General features: G+C 42.5%; 1 protein-coding gene across 2 annotated transcripts in view; it reads left to right on the top strand.

The window, feature by feature from the left end:
- PHACTR2 (phosphatase and actin regulator 2) overlaps positions 1 to 19,569 on the top strand; it is a 270,673-nt gene that overhangs the window by 209,646 nt on the left and 41,458 nt on the right. Inside the window, exons 5-8 of one of the 2 annotated variants that reach the window (XM_006891662.1) lie at positions 1,054 to 1,293; positions 5,422 to 5,956; positions 11,257 to 11,453; positions 15,380 to 15,536. In XM_006891662.1, the coding sequence (XP_006891724.1) occupies positions 1,054 to 1,293; positions 5,422 to 5,956; positions 11,257 to 11,453; positions 15,380 to 15,536 (1,129 nt within the window). The remainder of the gene's footprint in view (positions 1 to 1,053; positions 1,294 to 5,421; positions 5,957 to 11,256; positions 11,454 to 15,379; positions 15,537 to 19,569) is intronic. The other variant, XM_006891663.1, reaches the window with a different exon arrangement.

Here is a 19,569-nt window from a genome sequence, read left to right as displayed (position 1 = left end):
TTTCCTTCTCTGACTGGTTTCTGCCTTACATAGATTCTGGCTTTTACATGTTTTACTGCAACAATAAAATAGTTCCACTTCAAAATCCTTTCTTGGGACATTCACTAAAGAAAGGAGACATCCACTGGGCTTATTCCCATGTTAACACTGACTGATGTTTTTCACTGTGTTCCATTTTGAAAGGAAAAGCTGCTTAACTTTTTGGACCACAACAGTATTTTTATTTATTTATGAAGAATCTATATGGGGGTGGGAACCCCAAACAAACCAACCAAGGTGAATAAACCTTGTGAATGAACCCAAACTTGCAGTAATGAAAGATTAACATTCTTTCCCTCCAGTTGCATGTGAAAGAGCTTCCACTGTCTGATCTAATTTATATGTGTATGAATTTTAACTTTTGCCTTTTTCAAAACTGTTATTTGTGCTTACTAGCAAGACGTTTTGGTTTTAAATGCTGAGCCCTCTAAATCTGGCTGTAACACTGAAAGATCAGAGTTAACTAAAATGAAAAACATTCTACTGCACTAGATCTAGAGAAAAAAGTAGTCTATTCTTCAGCACATTGTCTCACGTTAAAAGGTTTACAGAGCCTTACTTAGCTTAGAAAGTAAGTGATTTTGACCAAGATGAGACTGAGAACAAGTCTCTTTCAGGTTGACTGGACTTCAGTTCCCATGAAGCCTCTTGGGGAAAGTTAGGTTAGGTAAACCTGAGAGTGAGTCCAGTCCTTGTTACCTCAGTGGGTCTTGAACCCACAGCCGTGCCTATACAAGGCCATAGTCCACGTCTAACTTGTGGATTTTTATGCTTATGCACAACATAACATCATCAAGGTTACGTCCATAATCCTGTTATGGGAATATGCCATGTTCTGGCTTTCAGCCTTTGTTTTTACCCCAAACTCTGCTCTGTTGGGTCCAAGAACTCCATGCTGGTTCCCAAGAGCCAAGCAGCTGCATGTTTGCGTCACTGTTGCCATGTGTCAACCTCTTTGTGTGTATATGGTTTGTGTCTCTATCAGTCTGCTTCTGTTCACTTTCTCATTTATAGAGAACACTGAAAACCACTCTGAAACACCGGCACCTCCTGCTCCGCCTCCTCCGGCTCCTCCTAAGCCTAAACCCAAACCCAAACCCAAAAAAACACCTGTACCTCCAAAAGGGGCTTCAGCTGGGGCGAGCCACAAGGGTGATGAAGTGCCTCCCATTAAAAAAAATTCCAAGGCTCCTGGTAAGCAGGCGCCCATCCCTCCACCCAAGCCAGCAAGCCGCAGTGCCACCCGTGAGGCCGGTGAGTATGCCCCCAGGGCGCTGTGAGGGGGCCTTCGAGAGCCTACTTCCAGGGGAGACCATGCTTTGTGCACACAAGGAATGGCCAGATGATTCCTTTGTTGTAATCTCTGCCAAACAAACATCGGCCATTTGATTCATTAGCCTCTTTCCTTCTGGGCTATGTCTTCAGAAGCTCTGATGGCTCTGTGAGTCACCACTTGACCACTAACCTGAAAGGTCATTGGTTCGAATCCACCTGCTACTCTGTCGGAGAAAAAGTGTGTATACTCTTCGAAGCACTGTCGGGTAGTTCTGTTGTTCCCTACAGGTTTTTGTAAGTCCGACTCAACAGTAAAAGGTAGAATATAATTTTATATATGTTGAGTATCTACCATGTGTACTGAGACCCAGTAGACAGTTATAAGAAGCAGTGACCTGGTGCATGACAGTGATCTGATAGGATGTTATGTTGATCCACTTCTGCTTAACTGAGAGTAGAGGAAGCTGTTGAATTTGTGTTGTCTTTTAAATTATCTTAGATTTGCAACATAACAAGGCACATTGTGCGATGCTTACATTTAAAAGGGCTTGGCCACTAGCTGAAGGTTAACAGGTCAGTACTTCCCCTGAGGCCTCTTGAAAACCAGTCAGGCCTGGTGATGGGCTCTCAAAAGGTCACAGTCTTGAAAACCCCAGGGACTCGTTTTCCTCCACAGCCCATGGTCACTGCGAGTTAGACTCAACTCAGCTCATGGTCACTGTGAGGCAGACAGAAATGGAAACAAACATGTCATTGAAGTATTTGCTGGATCTTAAATCTCTCTGCATACATAGTCATATCCCAGCTGATGAATGGCATTGATTGACCTACCAGATGGATTATTCAGTGTCACCCATCACTCTGTGCTTTCAGTGGAGTTGAAAGTTGCATGCTGACTGCCCGCCTGGAGACTTGAACTTGCTCTACAGGAAGACATCCTAGCAAAGCAGCTACAAGTTGTTACTACAAATCGATGGCCTTGGTGACCTGCAGTGACCTCACATAATGCATGTTGAGCTTTCCTCTCAAATCCGAGATGCTTAATGCAAAGCAGAGCCTGCATTCTCTTGTGAAACAGGCTGAAAACACTCCCACGTCACCCAGTTTTTAAGAGCATTGTGCAAAGTACACATACTGAGTGGCTTTTCCCCAGCAGCAGAGACATAAAAATTCTCCTGTGCTGCATGCAGCAAATTTTCTTTCTCTTAAGATCAGCCAAAATGTTCTAGCAATTGACTATGAGGATTTGGCCTAGTACTGATCCCCCCCACCCCGGCTCCCCCATTTACACCCAAAGTGCTCAGATGGAGGGACTGGGTTCGGTGATAACCTAACAGATCTTGAAATGCAAATAGATGTCTTTCTCACTATGCTCCTCTCTTTTTGCCTTTGACCTTGAACGTCTGAGTCTCTTCTAATAAGCTCTAAAACGAAATGTCTCAGAATGATGGGCCGACAGTGCCAAACAGTGTCCTCAGGGACCAGCTGCCCTGACATGTCACCGAATGCTCTTGTCGGTATCTCTGTGTGCTTCCCAGCCCGCTGCACGCGGAGCCTGTGAGCTGCGCGGGAAGTGAGGCAGGCACAGATCTATTCCTTAAACACCCCACACTGTCGCCCTGTCAATGGCAATTAAGGTCCTGCCTTGTACAGACCATCGCACGTCCTCATTCTCCATGTGGTGGTGCTTCAGTGTTTACACTGAGTGTGAGCTCTCTCATGTCAGAAGAAAGTTGAGAAATAAACATCAGGGCAAGGCTCATGTGAGATTCTAAGTGACTTCCAGATATTTATCATGAAGGTAGTTTTGTTTGTTAATGTGTTAGTCTTAAGATGTCTCTAAGAGAGTTGTACAATCATTTCATCCCTTATAGTGAAAGAAGCCTGGCTGAGCCTTGGCATTGATGAAACCGTGGCTGTGGTAGCCATTACCACAGAGAATGGGTTACACTGAAGTCGACCAGAAAGCCCATTGTGTGTGTACACTTAGATGGTGCTGCTTCTCCTGGAATACCTTGCAGATTCTCCATTGATTAACTGTTTAGAATTTTGTGCATAGTAGCTTCGTTATATTTTAGTAATGTTGACCTTTTGGAAAAGTTAGTTCAAATAAGGCTGGTGATTTTCAGTCAGACATTTTATGTTTTTAGCAGGGCTACAGCGTTCGATTTTTTTTTTCTTTTGTTACTAAATTTGTGCAGACCTCCCAGTGACCACATGTCTGTTTTTAGCCTGTTCCCTGGCTTGCCGGTGAAAGACGGTGAAAATCTCCCTTGTAGTTTGTTTTGTTGTTTTTTTCTTTCTTTACATTGTTACCAACTGAGTAACTACCTAACTTTTTCAATCCTGATCTTAACTCAAGGCAACAAGTAATAGCTGATGTCAGCAATGCCTGCCGTTCTATCAGATAGTTAAAGGAAAGCAAAATACTGTGGATTGGATTTGCACTTTAGACACTGAGAAATTATCCTTTTCCTTTGAGTCAGAACACCACCATTCACTTTGCTATTAGACAAGAAATAATTTTTCCAAGAAAATTATTAGGGTGCAGAAGATGGAAGGATTTTGTTTGGTATCTCTAGAAAGTAATGGCACTTAAGTACCAGATTCCTAGCATCTTGTCATGAAGAGCAAATTTAAGGTTCTCTTAGATTGAAAGAGTATGCCCAATGAGTTTGACTTGTAAGCAAAAGAAGCTTGTTAACTATAAGGAAGAATTAAGAGGCTCAGATCTGGGAGAAGGATAGAATTCTAGTTATTACATATATCTACAATACTAAGGCCCCCAGATTACAGAAAGATACCTCATGGGCCTAGACCTTGTAATTGATCCAGACTGGCTTCTTTTGAATAGCAGAATAAATCTGAAATATTGTGAAGTCTTAATCACTTTATTTGTCCTTGTTTTGTTCTTCGTCCCTGGACAGTCCCAGTTGACTTAACTGGGGGTAAGTAGCAGTACCATCTGTATGCAATGTGAATTGGCTGCACATATTAACAAGACATTTCCTAACAGTTCTGGGGGAAATCATAACACATGAAAAAGGAGGGATATACAAACTGATAATAATAGAAGGAATTAAGAACTTTTGTAGCTCACAAATGCTGTGAAAGAAGAATGTTCTCCTAGGAATTTAGCTGCCTTTCCTAAGATCTTGTAAGAAAGAGGTAGTTAGCCTTTTGTTCATGGAAATTGCTGGTGGAAGGTGATCCAGTCCAGAATCCAACAGATACCAAGGAGGCCTCTGAGAAAAGACCCTCTCAAAAACGCAGCAGAAAGAGCGGTAAGGAGAATTAGATTTGTGACGGTGGGAGTCAGAAGAACAGAGTTAAATGTTGCCTTTTCAGATTATTCTAGGGGAACCAATTTTGAATTATGGTGTTTTTTTGTTGTTGGGGTTTTTTTAAGAATCATTTTTTTCTACCCCTTCTGTTTTGGAGAGAATGTTTTACTTGAATGTGGCTATGTGTTTTCACTCTGCCCTGTAGCCTCTGCAGATGGGTGGACAGGTCAGCACCACACACTTCCCTCCCCGCAGCAGGAATGCCAGCTGGTCTGGGATTTACTCTTAGTGGTAGAGTAAGTTAGTTTGCTTTTGAGCCAGGAAAGAGCTGGTGGCATATTCTTCAGTGTCTTCTAAGTATGAGTTCCACCACCACAACTTGGTTCCTAGAAGGGTGTCATCAAACATACATCATTTGTGATGAACTCAGTCATGTAACCAGTTAGCTACAGATATGTATCCCTCACTCACTGATTAAGAACTTCCTTTCTATAAAGGATTTATTCTGGTGCCCCACTGAGTGAAGAGGCGAGACCTCCCATTGAAGGGCTCAGCCAGAGATGAGGGGAGAGAAGATAACTGGCTTTTGTCTCATAGGGTGTTGCCATAAAGTGTCACCTGTCCCCTTTTAGGTCAGAGATAGGGAGTTTCAGAGAGGGACCAAAAAATAAAACCATTGTCATTTACAGACTCTTTGCTCTCATTTATTTATTCAACAAATGTTACATTTTAAAGAGTTTTGTAAATGTCAGTGACAATGACAACTCAATTATTTTTAAAAATCATATTATTTTTTAATATAAAAATCCTTTTCTTCTTTCAGCTGGCTCTTCTCATTCAAAAAAGACAGCTGGCTCCAAAGCATCTGTTTCACCATCTACTTCGTCCACCTCGTCTCGTCTCAAAACTTCAAAAGAGACAGTTTCTAGCAAAACAGGGACAATGGGAACCACCAAGGGCAAGAAAAAGGCTGGTAAGCAGTCAGCCTCTCGGCCGTCCTCAGACACAGCCACGTCCACTGTGTCAGACCGTAAAGGGGATCCTGCAGAGACCAGAGCGGAGAGCTTCCAATTCGAGCAGACTGTCCCTGGGACGGAGGAGCAGACCACAGGCAAGGCCAAGTCCGTGGTCGCTCTGCCCCCTTCAGCTCCACCACCTCCGCCCCTTGTCCTTCCTCTTTCTCCCGAGCACCAGGGCGCTGTTCCCGCCAGCGCTCCCATCGTCCTGGTCAGCGATGGGGCTGACCTGCCTGCCTCTGCCTTCGACCCAAGTCAGCTTCTCTGGACTGAAGAGCCGACACACACAGCCACTCTCCACTCAGGCCCTGGCTTCAACATCAGCAGAGAAAACGAAAAATGGTGAGTCCTCGTGCACCTCGTTCCTTCTGCATTCATTCCACGTGAAGCCAGGTGAGTGCCAAAGGTCCCTGAGCCAGTCAGTAGGCAGAGCATGGCCATGGGTTGTTTTCCTTTACTGTTTAATGCAGGGAGCGTCAGAGAAGCACCTGGGTAAGCCAGCCCTGTGTATTCCATGGCATGGGCTGGAATGGACTGCTGGGGAATGTGACGTTGGTGACACAGAGAAACACTTCAGAGCTGTTGTTTCCAGGGACATTTAGAACCCACTCTATGATCTAAGGAGCTCTAATGGCTTATTGTTAAGGAATTTCACTGTCAACCCAAAGGCATGCAGTTCAAATCCACAAGCTGCTCCATGGGAGAAAGATGGGCAGTGAACTTCTGTGCAATTTACTGCCTCTGAAAATGCTCTGGAGGGTCAGCTCTGGACAAACCATCCTTTGCACTTAGCCATTTAACTAATTCTTGGTGTGCTAGGCAGCACTCCAGTCACCAAGGGTGCAAAGTGAGCACGAGAGGGTAGTTGAGAATAGTTTGTACCAAAATAGTGTACAGCGTGCCCAGGGACCTAAGTAGGGGAAATGTGAAAGCCAAGTCGTGAGGTGATAGGTACAGATTTGAGGCATGTGTGTTTAAGACAAGGTCCAAATTCAGGGGAATAAGTTCCGTGCTTGGGTTTCCTATTCAGTATACTAAAGAGCAAGTGCTTTCTTAGATAAGATCTTAAGGACTGAAAGAACTTGTGTCTAAAGGTGATGTGGGTGTGTTTCCTTCATCTGTTTGTGAAGCGTGTTCTGTAAGGTTTAGCGCCATTGCCGTCGACTGAATTGTAACTCATAGAGACCCCGTAGGACAAAACAGAACTTCCCAGTAAGATTTTCAAGGCTGTAAATCTTCACCAAAGCAGACGGCCATGTCTTTTCCCCATAGAGCAGCTGGTGGATTCAAACCACTGACCTTTTGGTTAGCAGCCAAGCACTTGATCTGTTGAGCCATCAAGCCTCCTCCATGCTGTGGTCCTAGTCACATACCATCTCTAACCGAGGTTGGGAAGGATCTTCAGGCCAAAGAAGCTGCCATCTGCTCTTCACCTTCACGGAGCCTGTGATGTGACAGAGTGCATCCTTTGGTATTGAGGCACCATTGGGTGTCCAGACCTCATTAGGCATTGTATGAAATTTTCCTGGCAGGGTTAATCAGAACACTTTCCTGGAAGAGGTCCTAGTGATTGTCTTCTCTGCATATTCTTCAACCTATGAATACAGACTGCTTTCCATCCCCGAAGACTGGCTTGTGTTCGCTCTTGAATGAATGAGGCTGGATTAAGAATTCCTCAAATTTTCCTCCAATTTCTTTTCTTCTTTTAAGTGGGTATTTGCATTAGAATTTCTGGATCTTAGTCATTCGCTGTATTTGCTTTACTTAGAACTTTTCCTCGGTGGTGTTTACTCAACTGATGAGTGAAAATCCTGCCATTAAGAAAGAGCCTTCTGTTTGGAGTACAAATATCTAAACTTTCAATAGTACAAGTGGCACTCAGTAAAATGGCATCCTTCTATTCCAATGTCACAGGGGAGTAACTGTTTTGTATTCATTGGTAACTTCATCAGTAGCATATGCATGTGGTATCATTTAAAGTAGAAACTAATATCAAACCTGTTTTTAATAGATGAACAAAGACTTTAAAATCTAGGATTGGATTTACTACTTTGATTAAACAGTACACGTACCTTTCTCAGTTCCCTGAAGTGGAAATGATCTGCCACCTTGTATAATTATTGTTGTTATCTGCTATTTGGTTGGCCAACACTCCTAGGGACCCCTGTGCAACAGAATGAAATGCTGTCCAGGCCTGTGCCATCCCCAGGATGGTAGGAGACTGGACCACTGTCATCCACAGGAGTTTTATTGGCTGATTCCTGAAGGAAGTCATCAGCCATTTCTTCCTTGTCTGTCTCCTTCTGCAAAGTCCACTGTAATCTGTTTAGCAACAAACCCTCCACTGCTGTACCCTAACCCTAACCCTAACCCTGGCCAGAAATCAAACCTGGGGCTCCTGCATGGAAGAGCATTGTGCCTCTAAAAGCCCACTGTGCCTCACTCTTGTTCTGTACAACACTAAGTGAGAAATCTGTATATGCAGAACTCTGAAAACTATGGAATGTTAAATGAAGAGATTAAAATAAGGATCACAGCCCTGCTCACTGAAACTGAGGAGGACCTGAAGCACTTGCTGCAGAAGGTCAAGGACTGCAGCCTTCAATATGGATTAAAGCTCAACATCAAGAAAACAAAGATTCTCACCACTGGGCCAATTGGCAGCATCATGATTGATGGCAAAGAGATTGAGATTGTTAACAGTTTTAGTTTGCTTGGCTCCACAATCAACACTCTTGGTACCAATAGCCAGGAAATCAGAAGATGAATTGCATTGGGAAAGTATGCTGTCAGGAACTTCTCCAGAGTACTGAAGAGAAATGATGTCAAGACGTCATCCTGGAGACTAAGGTGCACCTAATCCAGGCCATAGTCTTTGCAATTGTTTGTTATGCATCACAAAGCTGGACAATGACTAGGGAGGATAGAAAGATAAGTAATGCCTTTGAGCTGTGGTGCTGGAGAAGAGTATTGAATATACCATGGACTGCCAGGAGAACAAACAGGTTTATCCTGGAGAGGGTGAAACCAGGTTTCTCCTTGGAGGCAAGGGTTCTGAGGCTTCATCTGACATACTCTGGGCATGTTGCAAGGAGGGAGCAGTCCTTGGAGAGGGACATCATGCTTAAAAGGGTGGAGGGACAGCGAAAGAGAGGAAGACCTCGATGAGATGGATTAATTCAGTGACTGCGGTAATGGAGTTAAGTGTGTCAGAGAAGAGACAGTGAGGTTGGCAAAGGATAGAGCAGGGTTTATTGTACATAGGGTCACTGTGAGTTGCAGGCACCTTGACGGCACATGATAACAACAACAACATCATCATAAATTGTTGTTGTTCATTGCTTTTGAGTCAGACTTAAGGCTAACCCTCCAGGGGGTTTTCAGGGACTGTAGGCCACACAAGAGGAGATTGCCCATCTTTCTCCTGCAGAGCAGCTGATGGATTGCAAGTGCATATTTTTGGGTTGGCTGCACAACCCCTTACCCCCTAGGCCACCATTAATTTATAATAAATTAGTGAACAATAATGTGGGCAGATAATAGGGCTTGACTCTGGAGTGTCTTCTATCTGTTTTCCTAAGTATGCTATTAATTGACAAATCTTTCAAGCATGCTGTGGTCAGCCACAGTGGAAGACAGTTCAAATAAGAATAGCCTGGTTTGCCAGTGGTAACTGGCTAAAAATTTGTACTGTGCAAATGTTTTCCCATGAAACTAGATCTTCTCTTATTTATTTTTTAAATTTTTTTGTTATTGTTGCGCATTTAGATCTTCTCTTATTTAAATAAAATGTTGTTTGCCCTTCTTTGAGAGCTTAAGAATTTAAGCTGTTGGCTTTCTCTATCATGTAAGAACTAGAGAATTTTGACAGCACATAGGCTTTGTACAAAGTAAAATTTTTACTACATCATATTGTGACAAAGAGTACCTGTTTTGTGCTTCAGTAAACTTTTCTTCGGGTTTTGGTGTTGTTTTTTTTTGGTGTGGTTTTTTTTGAGTTGTGAGAACAGAAGGCACATGTTTGACACTCAGTAGTCTTTCAGAAAGAAGTGTGATATCCAAATTTAAATTCTTCTATTTATATAAAAAATAATCTGGGGGATCTTCTGTAACTTAAAAATGAAGATTAAATTGTTCCAAGTACATATTTTGAAGATAAATCTTCTTTTATTGTAGTTTTGTAAATAGAAAGTCAGTGCGTCCTCACGGCACCTCTCTAACGGGTTCATCTCATGGTCACACTTTCCACTGTATGTTACTCATCTGGTCCAGTGAGAGGCAGTTTGCAGACAGAGACACTAAAGTACAGACACTCCTTGTGCATTTTGACTGCTGAAACACTGGCTGTGATGAACATAGAATTGATTCGTATATTAACAAAAAACATATGTTTGTTTGCCACTATATCGTGATGGCCTAGTCGTAAGGAGTTGCCCTGCCAACCTAAAGGCAGGTGGTTCAGATTCACCAGTTGCTCTGTGAAAGAAAAGGCAGGCAGTTTCCTCCTGTGATTTCCAGCCTCTGAAAACCCACTGCAAGGTCAGCTACGAGCTGGTTCCAGTTCAATGGCAATGAGTTTATCTTGGAATTGTTTTTACTGTGCTCGGTGCTGGTGTAAAAACAGCAGAGTCCCACTTACCAAGGAACTTGTGATAATTGCAAGGACCAGCTACCTGTCTACCAATTTGTCATAGTCGTGCTGCTGGCCCACCCCTCTGGAGATTTGGATTCACCAGTGGCTCCTCAGAAGAAAAACGGACCATCTCCTCTGTTGCAACTTACAGCCTCAAAAACCCAGGGGGGCACTGGAGGGTGGAATCAGCTTTGATTCCAACTCAACAGCACTGTGTTTGAGTTTGATGGTGCTGCAAGTGATGCCACCAGAATTTCATATATCAGCCAAGTGACCATGGTGGACAAGTTTTTGCTGACTTAAAAGACTTAAAAAACGAGGAAGAAAGTCCTGGAAAACGGCTTCTGCAAAGTAGCCTGTGAAAGCCCTATGTATAATCTGGGGTCAGAAAGACCAGTGATCATGATGTTGGCCTTGAACTAGGAAGCATCTCTTTCTGTTGTCCATGATGTCATCATGAGTTAGAGCTGACTCACTGCCGACGACCAGCTGGGACTGAGAGGACAGGTGAGCGAGCAGTCCATGGTTGTGGTGCAGCATGCCAAGTGTTCTGATGGGGTTTGCGCCAGGGGCCCAGAGAGGAGGAACAGGAACGAGGCTGAAGACCAGCGATGTTTCTTGAAGGCCCTGAAGCTTTCCCCGAGACTTGAAGCGTAGAGAAAGTCAAAGGTTGAATGGCTTCTGGCCCATCATTCTTTCCACCGAATGTCTCAGATTATGAAAAAGAAATTTGCAAGCTATAGTTTGCCACATTCATTTTCTAAACATATCAATACACATTGTCTAGTTAAGCATCTTTATTTGACAGATAGGGACTCTAAAACCTTGAGGATTAAGTGATACAGCCTTGCTCTTCTTTCTATTACAGTGCCTTTCGCAGGGCTGCACCTGGCTTCTGCAGTTGCAGGCGGGAGGATGTCCATGAATAGAGAGCTCCTTCTTGCGTGGTGACATGGCCCCTGAGCGAACCTTTAAGCTTCACATCACTGTGTTTTTGTTCCTTTCACAGTTTCACAACCAAAGATGAGTTGGGGAGGGCAGCTCCCCAGCTCCTGATTCCTGGACTAATGGGAGAATCTTCCGAATCCTTCAGTGCCCCGGAGGACGAAGGCCAACAGGAGTACCAGGCCAATGACTCTGATTCTGATGGGCCTATTTTGTACACTGATGATGATGAGGAAGAGGATGAAGATGGCAGTGGAGAAAGTAAGTTTTGTTTTTTGTGAGGTTTTTTTTTTATATATACAAAGAGTAAGCCACCTGTGTTATAGGCTCAGTCCTAGGGTCTCCTCTGGACTTGTCACTTTGTGTGGACAGCTCACATGCCCTTTGTCACTTCTTGAACCATAAGGTATCAATTCTCCTTATACTGTAGACCAGTTCCAACTTGAAAATGTATGTAGAACTCAGGACAAAAGCATTGTTTCTTTCTTGTCATCTCAGAAATGTATATATTGTATGATGTGATTGAGGTTAACAATTTTAGCTTGTTCAGCTCCACAATCAACGCTCTTGGCACCAGCAGTCAGGAAATCAAACGACAAATGGCTCAGCAGAAAGCTGCTGTCAGGGACCTCTTCAAAGTGCTAAAGAGCAGTGTTTTCAGTCTGGAGTCTAACATGTGCCTGATTCAAGTCTTCACAGTTACTTGCTATGCAGTAGAGAGCTAGACAATGACTGGGGTTGACAGAAGAATTGATGCTTTTGCTTTATAATTGTTGTTCTGTGTCATAGAGCTGAACTGACCCATAGCTGAACATCTGATGGGTTTTCAGAGGCAGTTAATCACACAGGAGGAGATTGCCTGTTCTTCTTCCGCGGAATAGCTGGTGGCCTTAAACCGCATGCCTTTGGGATTGCAGTACAGCTTCTTGCTACTAGGCCACCAGAGCTCCCTCACAATTTTAATTTTGGGCATGCTTTTTTCATTTACTGTTTGTTGTTGTTGTTGCTATGTGCCATCTGGTTGTCTGGGACTTACACGGCCCTATGTGCAATAGCTCTGGACCCTGCCCTATCCTGAGCTAGTCTCACTGACTTCAACACACCTATTCCCATTAATTTAGATACTTTTTCCATCTATTTCATGAAGGGCCTTCCTCTCCCGTGTTATCCCTCCACCTTTCCAAGCATGATGTCCTTCTATAAGAATTGGTCCTTCCTGACCATGTGCCCAAAGAATATGAGATGCAGCCTCAAAATCCTTGCCTCCAAGGAGAAGCTTGATTTCATTCTCTCCAACACAACCACAGTTGTGATACTAGAGAAGAGTATTGAACATACCATGGACTGCCAAGAGAACAAACAAGTCTAACATGGAGAGGATGAAACCAGGATACTCCTTGGAGGCAAGGATTTTGAAATTCTGTCTCACACGTTTTGGGCATGTGGCCAGGAGGGATCAGTCCTTGGAGAAGACCATCATGCTTGGAAAGGTGAAGGGACAGAGCAAGAGAAGAAGACCCCGAATGAGACAGATTGACACAGTAATAAGGAAATGGGGTAGGTGTGTCAGAGACAGTGAGATGGGCTCAGGACAGAGCAAAGTTCAGAGTCATAGCACATGGGGTCGCTATGAATCACAGGCAACTTAATGGCACATAACAACATTCTGTGATATAACATATGATAACAGGCTGTTCTAGAAGGTGATCGTATAGAATAATGAGTCACATCCTTTAGGTAGATATGTATATTTGTGTTTGTAAAAAACCCCCAAAACCATAGAAACCCTCTAATGATAGAGACCTTTCTCAGTCATCAAATGTGACAATTCTAACTGGGAGCATTCTCGAATGAAGAGAACTAATGCAGGATCCGTTGAATTACTCACTGGTGAGTAATTCACTGGTTTGGAAATTAATTTTACTGTTATGGGTGTTTAAAAAGAGGGAAAGGAACACTGGTGGTTCATTGGTTAAGCACCTACCTGGACACACAGAGTTACTACCGTATGGGGCGTCTCAGATCTGGCACATGATTGCTGTAAAGTAGAATGGACTCAGTGACAAACAGCAAAGAGAGAAAGGAGGGAGAAATTGGTCAAGAAAGACAAACACCTTTAAAAATTAAAAGCAAGCCCTCCACAATAAATTGGTATGCCTTCTGAGAAGTGATGATTTTAAAGCGGATAAAACCAGCCATTTATTTAGAGAAGAGAACGGTGCCGTTTTGGTTTCATTTTACTTTTACCTTCTGAGCAGAGTGACTTGGAAAAAGATTCACTATGAAATTGAATTTATAGATTATGACAAATTGTTAATTTTATATTTTATATTAGTAGTTAAACAACGTTTTGTCAAATCCCTTCTAGTTTGTTCTGGGGAAAGGAGCCAATATTTATCACTAGCATCCATCTGCTCTTAACTATCATCTGTTGAGATTTTAAGAACCCCTGAGTAATTTCGGATTAAAGCATTGCTATGAAATGCAGACTGCGTGCCAGCGTGGAAGGAGATCAAAAGGGTTTACCACAGAGTATCAATAAGAGCATTCACTTTCTTAAAACTTGAAAAGAAAAAGCATTATGTGATCAGTAATTTCCATCATGCTCCATCTCAGCAAAATCAGCTTCCAATGATGGAGTGATAATTGCAAGGTTTTTTCATAGTGCCCCAGCATTCTTCAGAACAGCTTAAAGAAATAAGTTCTGTGGTCTTCTCAAAACAACCCACATCCAACTCAAACCTTGTTTCCCTTCTTGTTGTTTGTTGTTAATGTGCTGTAGAATCGCCTATGACCCATAGCAATCCTGTGTATAGCAGCTTTGAACCCTGTCCTATCTTGAGCCAGTCTCACTGAATCCAACCCATTGCCTTAGTTACTGTATCAGTCAGTGTCATCTGGGGTCTTCCTTTCCTGCATTGTCTTTCCACCCTTCCAAGCATGATGTCCTTCTCTGAGGACCGGTCCCTCCTGGCTGATGTGCCCAAAGTATGTGAGACAGAGCTTCAAATACTAGCCTCCAAGGAGAAAATTGGTTTCACCCTCTCATAGACACACTTATTTGTTTTCTTGGCGGCCCATGGTATATTTAGGACTCTTCTCCAGTACCACAACTCAAAGGCATCGATTCTTCTTCTGTCATCCGTAGTCATTGTCCAGCTCGTTGATGCATAGCTAGTCATTGGGAAGACCATGGCCTGGATTAGGTACACTGTAGTCTCTAGACTGAATTATTGCTTCTCAGTACTCTAGAGAGGTCCCTGACAGCAGATTTTCCCAGTGCAATTTATCTTTTGATTACCTGATTGCTGATGCCAGGAGTATTTATTGATTGTGGAGTCAAGCAAGCTGAAACTGTTAACAACCTCAATCTCTTCTCCATTTATCATGGTGCTGCCAGTTGTACCAGTAGTGAGAACCTTTATCTTCTTGATGTTGAGCTTCAACCCATATTGAAGACTCCATTTCTTGACTTTATACAGCAAGCACTTCATGTCCTCCTCAGTTTCAGCAAGCAAGATTGTGTCATCTGCATAAAGTAGGTTGTTGTTGAGTCATCCTCATGCCACATTCCTCCTCATAAAGCTCAGCTTCCCGAATGATCTGTTCTGCATATAGATTGAAAAGGTATGGAGACAGGATGCATCACTGAAAACACTCCTTTCCTAATTTTTTAACTGATTGGTTTCCTTGCTCTGTTCTGAAGACTGCTTCCTGATTCAAGTATAGGTTTTGCATAAGCACAATCAAGTGTTCTGGGACTTCCGTTTTCCTCAAAGTTAGCCACAATTTGTTGTTGTGATCCACACAGTCAAATGGCTTTACTTGGTCAATGAAACACAGATAGACATTCCTCTGGTACTCTCCTTTCTGCCAAGATCCATTTGACGTTGGCAATAATGTCTCTAGTGCCATGACCTCTTCTAAACTCACCTTGTGTTTCTGATAGTTCTCTGTCATTGCACTGTTCTAGTCATTTCTGGATAGTCTTCAGCAGGATTTTGCTAGCATGTGATATTAGTTATATTGATTGATAATTTCCACATTGTCGGGTCACCTTTTTTTGGGAATAATTTCCCTTAGGTTAGTCAAAAATCTCACTGTATTGAAAGTCTCTGCCTCATGTAACCAGAGTGCTACTTCCTAAAAGCCTCTTTCTCAACATTTCTGCCTTTTTTAATCCTCAGGTGCTTTGGCAAGTAAAATACGACGAAGAGATACTCTTGCTATCAAACTTGGCAACAGACCATCTAAGAAAGAATTAGAAGACAAAAACATATTGCAGCGTACCTCTGAGGAAGAAAGACAGGAACTTCGACAGCAAATCGGAACCAAGCTAGTCAGGTAATTGTTGGGATGTTCAGTAGAACAACCACTTCATGCATGTTTCCCACTCCTGCTGTTCTTCTCTGTTGCTGGGAAATGATTGTGAATTCCTCATGCAAGATGCTCTTAGCCTCACTGGTCTTACAAAGTTGGGCATGGATGGGGAACCACTCAGAGAACCTGTCATGGCCCCACTCATTAGGACTTACAAGTCATCAACACCGAGTCCAAGAGCTGGGGAACTTTTCTGTAAAGGGCCAGTTGATAAATTTTTAGGCTTTGAGATCCAGACATTATGTATGGCAGCTACTCAACTCTGCTGTTGTAGCATTAAGGCAGATACAAATAATGCATAAACAAATCAACATGGCCCTCTGTCAATAAAACTTTATTTACCTAAACAGATGGCAGTCTTAATTTAACCTTTGAGTTGCAGTTTGCTCAAACCATGGATGTAAACTATGGGCTCCTTAGATTGTCATGATTATTCTGAAACCATCGAAATAGTAACTCCTGGATCACCTCCATCCAAGTCAGATCATCATAGCTGTATATTTAACCTCTCATTTAAACTTCAAATAAATAGATAGTCTGACTTCTCCAGCCCTTGTGTGGTATTTCTGGTTTTCCCAGTCATGACTTGGCAATCCCATTAAGCTTTCTGTAAACAATAAACTATTGTCATTGAGTTGATTTATGGCTGTCACCCTCTATGTCTCAAATTCAAACTGGACCCCTTAGAATTTTCACTGGCTGATTTTTCAAAATTAGATTGCCAGGTCTTACTTCTAAGAAATGTGTGGATAGATTTAAATCTCACTTTTCAGACCTTCTTATATTTGGATATCAGCCAAGCATGTTCCCCATTTGCAATACCCAAACCACTTTTGTCAAGTCTATTTGAACTCATGGCAGCATCTGTCAAGTGTACATCAGGGTTGTATCCTTTCTCTATATCTATTCAATCTGTATGCTGAGCAGAAAATTCAAGAAGCTATATGAAGAAGAATGAGACATCAGGATTGGAGGAAGACTCATCAACATCTTGCAGTATGCAGATGACACAGCCTAGCTTTCAGAAAGTGAAGACAACTGGAAGTACTTGTTGCAGAAGAAAAGACTTCAGCCTTCAATGTGACTAAACTTCAACAAGGAAACAAAACTGCTCAATGCTAGACCAATAGGTAACATCTTGATAGAGAGAAAATTGAAATTGCTAGTGATTTCATTTTACTTGGGTTCATAGTCAACACCCATGGAAGCGGCAATCAAGAAATCACTGGGCAAATCTACTGCCAGAGACCTCTTTAAAGCACTAAAAATCCAGGATATCAGTTTAAAGACTAAGGTGCTCCTGACTTAAACCATGATATTTTCTGTTGTTTCATGTTGTTACTGCTGTTACATTCTTTCAAGTTGGAACTGAACCATAGCTAACCCTCCATTGGGTTTTCAGGGACAGTAAATCACAGGAGAGCAGACTGCCCATTTTTTCCTCCCACAGAGCAGCAGATGGTTTTGAACTGTGTACCTTCAAGTTGGCATCACAATCTTATCCATGCAGTCATTAGAGATTCCTATTATTTCATATACATGTGGAAGTTAGACAACACATAAGGAATACTGAAGAGGAATCGATGCCTTCAAATTGTGGTATTGGAGACGCGTTCCTCCATGGACTGCCAAAAGAATAAATCAAATCTGTCTTCAAGGAAGAGCAAACAGGCTGCTCCCTAGCGGGTGAAGCTTCATTTCACGTACTTTGGACATGTTGTCAGGAAATAAAAAGGCATCATGTAGAGAGTCAGCAAAAAAGAGGAAGACCCTTAATGAGGTGAATGAACACAATGACAACAATGGTTTGAGCATAGCAGAGTTTGTGAGAATTGTGCAAGATAGGGCAATGTTTTGATCTGTTGTTCGTAGCTCTGCTGTAATTCATAGTACACTCTACAGCACCTAACAGTAACAAACACAGCATTCCGTGGAGCTCTCCACGGTCTGGGCATCAACCTGGGTCTAGGTTCTCAGCACAGGAACCTAAGATCTAAAGGCCACACTACATTCCCAGCTCTTCTTTCTTGTTAGTAATAGGCCCTTCTTTCCCTTCTTGCTTTTCTTGCCTTTTGCCTTTTGTAAGATAAAAGATAATGTAGGCCATTCCCCAGAGAAATTTCCCTTATATTGGTCAGGGATCTGTCCTAAAGAAAGATGTTGCAACTCACCCTGATCGCTTTACAACTAACTGGCTGATCACATTGGGTCATATCATAGGGACTTATTACATTATCATACTGTCAAGATTTCATCATTACTTGCCAAGCCACTGAGAATCATGGACTAGCTGACTTGACACAAGTTTTAGAGTGGCCCAATTCAGCTGAAGACCATAAAATACCAGAAAACACTGAAGAAAAGGGGGTGGGGGGAAGGCCAGCTGTTGCTGTACATAATAAATATTGTCAATAGTTCTGCACAATATGAAATTATAGTTGTTGTTGGTGGTGGTAGTGGTGATTGCCTTCAAGTTGAGCATGACTCATAGTGACCCTATGGACAAAAAGCCTGAAGCCCCTCTACAACTATCAATATTTATCAACATAATGTGTTGAAGGAGAGTATATGATCTTAGCAACATATTTTAAATATGCAGCTATTGCTTTAATTTGATGCTCAAAAATTTGTTTCTGTAACTGAAGGGATATATAAATAAAGAGAAGACATTTCCATCAATGAGAAAAATATAGCAGGCAAGATTGTCAGATTTGTCAGTAGCGTGAAACTTGAAGAAGAATAACAGGTTCCTTTATTTTTTTTTTAAGTTTTAATTTTATTTAATGATTTATTTATTCTCGAGCCATAAGTTTTTGTTTCTTCAGTTTCTTCTGGGAGATCTTTTTCTTCTGGGCAACCTCCTCTTCTGGTTTAGGAACAATCTGTTCCTTTTCAGTAAGGATCATCTCAATATGGTAGGGGGAGCTCATGTAGGGGTTAATCCGACCATGAGCTCTGTATGTGCGGCGGCGCATCTTGGGAGCTTTGTTCACCTGGATGTGCTCAATGACCAGAGAATCAACATCTAAACCCTTAAGTTCAGCATTACTTTCGGCATTTTTAAGCATATGCAGCAAAAACTCGGCACTCTTTTTGGGCCACCAACCCTGTGTCCAACCCCACTGTTTGGCCTGGGCACATCTACCAACTCCACCGTTGTATCGTCGGAAGGGCACACACTGCTTGTGCAAAGTGACATCTTTCAGATACTTGGTGGCTTTCTGGATATGCATACCCTTGATGGCCTGGGCAGCTTCTTGGGTGTTCTTAAAATGGACCCGGAGATTTGAGCCTCTTGATTTGCACGATTTTGTGGGGTTTTCCGGGTCAAGCGAGTAGCGAACCATGTTGGCTGATTACCTGAAGCCGCTCACAGGAAAAAGCAATAGGTTCCTTTATAAATCAGGGCATAAACAATGAAGTGAATGAAACCAAACAGAAATAAATAAGACTCTGATAGAAACTTTGGACGTAGAGGAGAAACAGCCTCTGAGAAAGGTCGAAGAGCAAGTATTATCAGGGATAGAGATGTTTGCCATAAACTTAAGGAGATTTTTCACTGAGAGATGTCTGTTCAGAAATTGAAAGCAGGTTTATCCAGAATTAACAGACAGTATATAAAATAAAGCAGGAAAGAGACCCTGCTTGGGCTTCTCTGTAAAGTGGAGTTAACTCTTTTGAGCGTTGAAGGATTAAATGAGATGATATATCTAAGATGAAGACAGGAAGTTATGCTACCAAGCCTAAGGCGGATGATTTTAATCTGCGGCCCTCAGGCCTGGTTTAAATTGGTTTTTTGTCAAACATTCTTCTATGTATTATAGCATTGATCTGTGCATTGCTGTACAGAGGTAACTCATGGTTGCGATGATGCTAAACACTGTGACACCGATGTGCCAAATGTGATAGTGGTCACCCATGGTGGACAATGTTTGGTGGAGTTTCCCAGTTAAAACAAGCTTGGAAGCAGGAGAGGCATCCACTTCCAAAATGGCTT

The sequence above is a fragment of the Elephantulus edwardii genome, unplaced genomic scaffold (genome assembly GCF_000299155.1).
Source record: "Elephantulus edwardii isolate Elephantulus edwardi_28Jun2011 unplaced genomic scaffold, EleEdw1.0 scaffold00102, whole genome shotgun sequence".
Lineage (NCBI taxonomy): Eukaryota > Metazoa > Chordata > Mammalia > Macroscelidea > Macroscelididae > Elephantulus > Elephantulus edwardii.
This window is presented reverse-complemented; position numbering and strand designations above follow the sequence as displayed.